This window comes from Miscanthus floridulus, unplaced genomic scaffold, assembly GCF_019320115.1.
Source record: "Miscanthus floridulus cultivar M001 unplaced genomic scaffold, ASM1932011v1 fs_677_3_4, whole genome shotgun sequence".
NCBI lineage: Eukaryota > Viridiplantae > Streptophyta > Magnoliopsida > Poales > Poaceae > Miscanthus > Miscanthus floridulus.
This window is the reverse complement of record NW_027097104.1, coordinates 44,095-53,093: the sequence shown is the minus strand read 5'-3', so window position 1 is coordinate 53,093 and position 8,999 is coordinate 44,095. Positions and strand designations below refer to the sequence as shown.

The 8,999-nt window shown below is 44.2% G+C and overlaps 1 protein-coding gene across 3 annotated transcripts; it reads right to left on the bottom strand.

Annotated features, from left to right (window-relative positions):
• Positions 1-8,615, bottom strand: LOC136532654 (damage-control phosphatase At2g17340-like). 3 transcript variants are annotated; one of them, XM_066525255.1, is made up of 13 exons: positions 8,251-8,614; positions 8,092-8,157; positions 6,870-6,936; positions 6,511-6,579; positions 6,067-6,207; positions 5,546-5,674; positions 4,541-4,627; positions 986-1,060; positions 832-909; positions 665-742; positions 516-578; positions 317-424; positions 1-269 (listed from the first exon to the last, which is right to left on the bottom strand). In XM_066525255.1, the coding sequence occupies exons 1-12, from the start codon at positions 8,418-8,420 to the stop codon at positions 350-352; spliced, it is 1,098 nt and encodes a 365-aa protein (XP_066381352.1). In that variant the 5' UTR covers positions 8,421-8,614; the 3' UTR covers positions 1-269; positions 317-349. The 3 variants fall into 3 exon arrangements, with proteins under 3 accessions (XP_066381352.1, XP_066381351.1, XP_066381353.1); XM_066525254.1 differs by having other exon boundaries at positions 1-424; XM_066525256.1 differs by lacking the exon at positions 6,067-6,207 and having other exon boundaries at positions 1-424; positions 8,251-8,615.
• Positions 8,616-8,999: the final 384 nt, after the last annotated feature.

The following is an 8,999-nucleotide window of genomic DNA, read 5'->3' as shown; positions in this document are numbered from 1 at the left end:
TTGTCAAAAAAGGATATCCACCTTGATGTTTACAAGCCAGTGGTAGCTAACCAATTATTATGGACCATAAGCACAAACGAGTATGACCTGAAGTTCAGACGGGCGCGATTTGGCTACCGATGCGTCAAATGGGAACTGGTGCATTAGATTTCATACAAAATGCAACAGCCTCATAACCACCCTTCCTAACACTTCCAAAAACCACCACAATACGTACCTTATTTTGCTTGATATCATTTGCTGATGCTAACACAATTATGTTCAGTGCAACACCTAACAAGCTGATCTTGGGGAAAACTAAACCACTAGTAGTGCAGCTGGTATCGTGTTATCCAATGTATCTCGTAGTTCAGGCCTCATTGAACTTGAAGACACAATCATAAAGTCTTCCTCCTAAAAATTGGGCGACCTCAGGATGCTTCACCTGAAAATGTAGAATGACAATGGAGTTATCATCATCTGCAACTAGTGGACATTCATGTTACACAATTGAACGGAAGTACAGAACAGCTCACCATTCCAATCTTGATCGAGTCACATTTCATTTGCGCATATAGGTTTGTTTCAATTGCTCTTCCCTATAATACAAGCAGGTAGAAACTGAATGACCATGTGTCCTTCAATTAGGAGACCTTTCAAATAAGGACGGACATGAAAAGCTTACCATGCCTTCGAGCATCACCAGGTCAGCATCATTTGCCATAAAGGCAAGCTCTGGTGACACACTAGATAAATCAATTACCTGAAAATAGACAGTAATCTAGTTAAGCATCCAAGATAATGCCATAGAGCAAGGACAACATAGTTGCATGCATAGCAAGGTTTGATTACAGGCAGATCGTTGCCAGAGTTGGCAACAAGGAGGCCGGATGCATCTACACCTGATAGCTTTCCATCTGCATCCTTGAGCTAAAACAATTGCACAACAGAAGTCAGAAGTCAGATCCTTGTGACAGAGGTTATTTACAACCCTTGTCCTTCTTACCTCGTTTATAATCTCAACCAGCTCTGGATACGTGACATCATTGATCGAAGGCATATCATTAGCAGCAAGTATCACCTGCACTAACCAATGTTAGCAACTTATTGATGATACTATTTGAAGACTGTTGTAACCTGTAAATGCATATTAAACTAGGAAAGAAGATTAGTTGAACTAGTTTAATATTTAAATAACAGCTTTAAATACAACAGCATCGAAGTAGGATGTACCCCATAGTATTTGTCAGAACCATATGAAATTGTGCTACTAGAATTGTAGTGGTTGTTTGGATCTCAAGATTTGTTTGAACTTGCTGATGATACTAATTGTGTTAATCTTTTTAGGAAAACTGGTTTTAAGTTGTTATTCAGTTAAGAATAGGTTTATATATTGCAGTCTGTATAAAATTGCGTTGTTATACAATTATAGTGGTTGTTTGGATCTCAAGAATTATGAATAAGTATTCAGTACACTTTAATGTAATTCATTTTGGAAAATTGGTTTTGCGTTGTCCACTTGTTAAGAATAGGTTTATAGATTGCTTTGCTTTGATGGAAAAATCTCAAAAATACGTATCCAATTGCCAGTAGGACAAACAATTCTCTTTTTTTCACCCTCACAGATTGATGTCTCAGGAGGAATTCTAAATTTCTAATAGGGTCATCTTTGATCGATTGTTTGTTCTAACCAGTCTCCTTGCAGAATCATTATGCAAGGGTAAGGGCGCAAAGGCTGTCTAAAAATTTCCTTCCCCAGGCACCACCTTATGTGGGAGCTTTCAGCAATGAGTACACCCTTCTTGATCGATCGTTACTTTGTTGAATGCACAAGATGACAAGAATCTAGATATTAGAACCCATTTAGCGAATGTGCACAATCATATTACTTAACATAATTTGTGGTTTTTAAAACAAGTTATGGTTATACACGAATTAGTGGGGAGCACACAAACGTTCTACTGGTTACAGTGACTCTGGTTTTTCGAAAACTCATGGTCCAAACAACACCGTAGTGTGCTATGTCATGATATTGCAAAATACCTGCTTTTGAGAAGAGAGTTTCAAAAGCTACACTACCCAAGTGCAGTCCTAAGACTTGTTAAGATAGAAAATATTAAACACTTGCTAGGTTGCTTCTCATGAAGTTAGTGGATAGCTTAAAGCCCTAACACTACCAATATATTCACAATGTGATTTCACACAAAAGAAAAATAATAAGAAAAAAGTGATGCACTTTTACTACAGTTAAGGGATGATGATTGATGATAGGAATATAGGATGATCATAGGTAGAGTTCAGCATGACTCATTTTTCCATGTTTTGGCTGTCAACATTATTAAAAGCTGCAAAGTTAGGTTGTGTTTGGTTTGGGGATGAGGTGGGATGGGATGGTAGTTTTTTTAAAATGGAATGCTTCCCATCTTACTGTTTGGCTGAAGGGATAGAATGGTCCCTGTTTTTTGTTTGGTTGGGGGATATGAATAGATAGGATGAACAAGGTTCTTTCAAGCATTTGGTCAAACACATTGCAAGTGTCATCCTTCGTCAAACACATTGCAAGTGTCATCCATCTACAGGCATCCGCTGCTCATGTGGCACCTCTCCATCTCTCAGCATCCACGTCCCATGCTCTTGCCACTGCCACCGTCATTGCAACGTAGCCCGTGTGCTATGCCTTCACCACCACCCCTGCAAGCAAGCACCAGCCTGCTGCCCGTGCAGGCAAGCAAGGAAGCTTGCACCATGCAAGCAAAGCTAAGCTAAGTTAAGCAAGCAGGTGCTGGACCTCTGCATACGTACTGTTTTTGCTGCGACGCTTGCCATCCTCATCTGTGCGGGTCTCGTCGACAGCCCGAGCTTTCCCACGCCCACGCAAGCTCGCAAGCACGCAGGCTCTTCTTCAACCTCCCCAGCAGCAGCTCCTCTTGAGCTTGAGCTCGGCAAGAGCAGCAACGCCGCCATCACGACTTCCAGCGCGTTTGGATTGGGTCACCGGATGGTCCTAGAGTCATCCGAACCTACATCTGAGCCTATCATTCCGTTTGGATTACGACGCGGAGTCATCTCGTCCGGCACGGACCGATCCTTCGTAGCTCATTTTGCAACTCAACAGTCAGGGTCCACTCGTCCGGCCAAAAAACAAGGCATGAGTCTGTCCGGAATGATGTCGATCGCGACGTACAGGGCCTGCAAACCAAACACGCTGTTCCACTCCATACCCATGCATCCAGCGCCCCTCCTCCCCTGCGCCCTGTCAAGCTCGCCATCATCCGTGCCCTTCCCTCTCACTAGCCGTGCCAAGCTCACCAGCGTCCTCTCTTCTCCCTGTGTGCCTGCAGCCACCAGCGCCCTCTCCTCTTCTCCCTGCATGCCTGCAGCCACCTCTGCTCTCCTTCCCGTGCGCCCACGCGCTCAAGCAAAGGATTGCTAATCTCACCTTGTCCCACCAAATTTTGGGACAGGCTCACCCCAAATATCGAGGCAATATTCCCTGGTGGAATCGTTTCACTCCCTGCTGTTCCTGAACCAAATACTAGGACAACGTGGGATATCCCACTTCGTCCTTGTCCCGCCCCCCGAACCAAACGCTACCTTAGGTTGCGTTTGGTTCAGGGACAAAGTGAGATGGGTTGGTCCCGTTCCTGTTTTTTGGAATGGGATCATTCCAGTTCGTGTTTGGTTAGGGGATAGAGTCGTTCTACTTTTTTGTTTGGTTGGGTGGATTGAGAGGTGGGATGATATTGCTTTTTTGACACCGGGTTATGTGGAGCCCACCTGACATCCACATTTCTTTTTCTTTTTCTCCTTGACCTTAATCTCCCGTCTCTCCCCATGGGAGTTATCTTTTTTTTTCTCGATATCTTCTCCACGGAGATCCCGTAGGGCACGCCGAGGCTCCTGCGGCCACCGCGGAGGCCTGGGGTCGCCAACCGCACTCCACCACGCCGGAGGCCAAGGCTCGTCAGCCCGCTCACCACCGCGCCGAAGGCTGGGGCTCGCTGGCACCCCACCACCGTGCCAGAGGTCGTGCCGGGGCTCGCCAGGTCCGCCCGCCACCGCGCCGGAAGTTGCACGGCCGCTGCCGCAGGAGTCGAGGGGCTGAGCTCGTGCAGGGGTGGGAGCTCGCCCTCCCGTGCAAGGCTGCAGAGCTCCCTGCTCGCGTGCTGGGGCTGAGGCCGACTGCCGCTGCTGCCACACCAACCACCGCCCATCCTTGCCGGCACAGATGCGAGGAGGAAGAAGATGGCGCACGGACGCGAGGAAGAAGGACAGGGCGCACGGACGCGCAGACTCGGAAGAAACGGCGTCGAGAAGACGCCCCCGTCCCTCCGATTTGTGGGGATCGGGTTATCCCCTTCGTGAGAATATTCCCTTCTGGGGGCGATCCCATCCCCCATGTCCCTGAACCAAACACCATTGAATGTGGGATTGTCCCAGCCCACCCCATTCCATCCCTCAAACCAAACGCCACCTTAGTGATGTGTTTTAGTGTGAAAAAAATTTGATGAACCTAAACTCTATAATCTTACAGCAACAGCATGAAAGGGTTAACATTAACCTTTGTGCCACGTCGGAGCAACTCCCTTGCAAATGGTAATATGCCCAAGATAATATCAGCACCAGAGTTATCAACAAAAATAACTGCCTATAACATTTGAGAGAAACAACTCAGATACATATATACACTTGTGTTGTACGAATATTTCATCGTTAATATGCTGATGCAGAAGTTTAATATTGGTTCTTATTGTACAAATATAAAACAATTTGCAAAAATCATTGCATTTAAAATGGGCTTCCTCTGATGTGTGGATGATCCATAGTTTCGACTAGTTAATACTAACAATAGATATATAAATAAAATCTCTAACATCTCAGTAATGTGACAGAAAAGGCAAACTCATTAAGAAAATTTATTACTGAAGACTTGTTTATACTGTTGAATTTCACAGGAAACAATTCAATTCGCAAATAGGTAAGTAGTTTTTTCCTCACTTGAAACAGATCTTAATAACTTCAGGGTATATTAACAGGCATAATAAGCAGTAATAGATAGGCCAGTAACAGTTAACATAACTTGAGATTGACATGGAACCAGGACGGCAGTAGCATATGTAGTTGCAAACTTCAAAAAAGGGCGTACCCAGTGCAAGAGCTCCCGCTCTGTGCGGGGTCTGGGGAAGGGTGTTAGTAGCAAGCCTTACCCTCGCCTATGCAATGCGAGGAGACCGTGACTCGAACCCGGGACCTTCCGGTCACAGGCGGTAAGACTCTACCGCTTGCACCAGGCCCGCCCTTCATGTAGTTGCAAACTTCAAAAGATTAAAATATTTTTTTGTAAAGATAAAGTGTAGAAAAGCTAGTACGGTAAATAGGAACCAAACAGTATAGAATCACGTTTACATGTACTGTATTTCAAGTCCATGCATCAACAGGGATGTCGAACTTATAGCATTTACACGAGATGACAGGAAATACAGGCTCTTGTATAGGGACATCTAGCTTTAGGCAGCATACAGATACAGGTATGTAGCAATAAAATTCAAGTGCAATAAAATAACACCTTTTCCCATGATTTCTTGGTCCATTTACTCTTAAAAGCATCGAGGTCATCAATAACCCAAGGTCGAGATACAAGATTCTGGCAACTTGCCAAGAACGACATGCCATCTTTAGCAAAAACTTCTGCAAGCTTCAGAATACACAATAAAAAAAGAGTTATTAGAGACCACCCATGTAGATTTTGCAGAATACAGAAGCTAGAACATTGTTCAACAACAGAAATGCTATTTTAAGTGGTTCACTCCAAGTGAGAATCCAGTTCTATAATTGGAACTAGAGTGAACCATTTAAAACTTTACCCAAGTACTCACTTTGAGAGTTATGGACCTATGTGAGGATCTAGGAAAAGTATATATTACTCAAGTGCATTTGACTTTTAATTTTAAGACAACTCAAAAGGGGGAAAAGATAATTTTGTTGATTCTACTTGAGACAATATTGAATTGTTGATTGAGGTTCACATAAACAATGGTTCCGTAACAAGTGAAGACCAACAAAGCTCATGCAAGTGAGCATAGATACCTGTGCAGATCCTAGATCAAAAATGTTTCCAGCTAAGATTCCACGGATCAAGTTCTCAACTCTTTTCCCATCATCCTCAATTTCGTCATTCCGCTTAACAACTCCGTCAAAAAGTGACATAGCCTTGGCATTCTCCTCATCCTACTTATGATAAATTATTGAAGGAGCATAGGAAATTACAACCACCTAAAATGTAAAGGGCAAACCCAGTGCTGAGAGCATCCCGCACTGTGCGGGGTCTGGGGAAGGGTATTAGCAGCAAGCCTTACCCTTGCGATGTGCAAATGCAAGGAGGCTGCGGCTCGAACCCAGGACCTTCTGGTCACAGTTGGTAGTACTCTACCGCTTGCACCAGGCCCACCCTTCTACAACCACCTAAAATGTATCCGAATAATTTGACCAAAAGCTGGAAAGACTAGTACAAGAATTTAACAGGTAGATTACCTTGACCTTCTTGAAGATATCCCTGAATCCCAGCTCTCTAAGTACTAGATCACGAAGCCTACAAAGAAGCTTGAGATACATTTCAAGAGTTAAGTACAAGTAATCTCAGTTTGTATTACACCCTATGTCCCAAAGAGGGTGCATTTCTAGCTTTGTCTGAAATCAACCTATCTTAAGTTTGACCAAGTTTACGGAGAAGAGTATACTACAAAAAAAAATATGTTTCATGATGACTCTATGATACTTATTTGGTATAAATGCTTGGTCAGACTTAATATGTTGACTTAGAACAAAGCTAGAAATGTACTCTTTTACTGTGGGAGTATTTCTCAAAAGAACTTCATATATCAGTGTCATACTATGCAGTCTGGTGGTCCTCCATGGCTTTCCGGATTCTTCTTCAACTCTTCAAGCATTGTTGTGTACCTGCAGATGTACAGAAATGAATCATATCTGATAGATAGTTCTATAGTATCCACATATTTTAGAGCACAGTGCATTCCCATCTTAGAAATCTTTTTGTGCGCCATAAACTGTTCAACAAGCTCCAACTGACAAAATGCTCTGCTTTGTTCAGATTGTGAACATCCAATATGTTGGCAATCATGGTGACAAATGACATAAATTTAGTATATGTTTCATTCATATGAGTTATCATGATGAATCGAGAGGCGTTTGGACAAGTTTAGCTCCAAGCTGTCCAAACCATTCACCATATTTGTGAACAAAAATGGCAGACCTATGTACCTCCCGTGACAAGTAGATCTCATGATTCTTTCCATGTGTTGATCTTCGGTTCAGAACAAAATAATATTTCGGAAACACCAACATGGTGGTAAAAATTATAAAAGCATCTGGTCAGTACCTGTTAGAATACTGAATCAGCCTGCCATTGTACTTTCAGTAACTGCCAATGGCCAAAGGAAATTAGCTTTAGTTTGGTACATTTCTACTAGTTAAACTTGCTTTTCCAAGAGTTAGCAATTGGCAGTGAACCCTCAATGTGGGTCCTATAGCTTTGCTACTAATTTTCTGATTATTATGGTAGGGTTGGTAGCACCAAAAAGGCTGTCCATGTAGAAAAAAAAAATCGAAAATTGGAAACCAAAATATGAATCAGATTCTGACACCCATGTACATGTGTGTGTAACATTTTCCCAAACCATAAACCTTAGTGACAACAACTGTGTTTGTGTCCATGTAACACTGATCATTTGGCTTGATCATAGGCATTGGCATGGCGAAAGTTGTTTATTGAAAAAGACACATGCCAATTCTACCCGGAGTGAAATGTTAGAGAATAACTGAAAGCCACCTGGCACGGGGAATAAATGGTGGTGTTTTCTGAATCTTACTATCTTAGCATCTACAAGTAGGACAAATGATTTGGCAATGCAGTGACTGAGAATAGGCAAATTCTACTTGAGATGTCTCAGTTTAGATCCAATGCACAGGAGGCACATACCATCCACGGACCTCTCACTTCTCAGTCTAACAAAATAGGCGCGACCTTCCAGCACTAACAAGTTCTAATAGAGAAGAAGGAACAGTAATCTAATAATGAAAGCTGCAGACACACACCTCTGCGCGAACTTCTCCGCTTTCGCCGGCGCATCGGGTACGGTGGGGTCGTTCTCAGCGCGCTGCCTGCAAAAAGCCATAGGAAGACGGGGTGAGCCATAACCGTCGACGGAACCGAAAGGAACGGAGATCGGATCGAACTAAGAACGGGGCACATACTTGAAGGACGGGACAGAGTTGAGGAAGAGGTCAATCCACTGGATCTCGACAGGAGTGGCCTTCCGCGGGTTGTCGGAGGGGAAGCGGTAGGGGATGGTACAGGCGCGGTAGGTGCTCTCGACCGGCGCCTGCAGCAGCGGGAACGGCACCGACGGCGACGAGCTCTCCATGATATGCTACACTCCGCTAAGGTGAACTGGCCGGGTGATCGTCCTGCTCGCTCACGGGTACGGTTTTTTTGGATTCTCCGCCGGCCGCTCGAGGCGAGATTTTGGTTGCTCTGGACTCGTGGGACTTGAAGTTGGAACTGGCAAAGCGGAGGAAGAGAAACGCAAGCGCCGCCCGCCACAGATGCAGAACTGCTGATGCAGGTTCCTGAAAAAGGGGGAAAAGATGCTGATGCCCATGTCTGACGTGGGCCGTTGGGCCTCTTTCGCCTGTGGTCCAAGAGGAATTTGCAGGCTCGGACGTCTGGACGCTCGCGCCGCACGCCTACTTCACGTGGAGCCCGCGCCGCTACGTGTTTTGTGGCACACGGTTTTCTGCTTGCATCCCCTCTACACCCACGTGCATGCAGGCGGGTCCAGTAGTAACATCAGATTTACTTTTGCAACATTTTGAGAAAATATTTGCAATATACATTCGAAACAGTTGAAACATTTGCAATATACGTCTGAAACACTTGCGAAACACAAAAAAAAAACTTGAAAACCATGTGTGTAACCATTGCAAACATTTATATGTGTAAG

What these genes read in the sequence shown, in the direction of transcription:
- LOC136532654 (XM_066525254.1), bottom strand. Translation starts at nt 8,420, where the DNA reads ATGGAGAGCTCGTCGCCGTCGGTGCCGTTCCCGCTGCTGCAGGCGCCG. An exon ending in ATATCTTCAAGAAGGTCAAG is followed by an intron (nt 6,208 to 6,510) that starts GTAATCTACCTG and finishes TATCATAAGTAG; the next exon opens with GATGAGGAGAATGCCAAGGC. An exon ending in TGCTCCGACGTGGCACAAAG is followed by an intron (nt 1,061 to 4,540) that starts GTTAATGTTAAC and finishes TGGTTAGTGCAG; the next exon opens with GTGATACTTGCTGCTAATGA.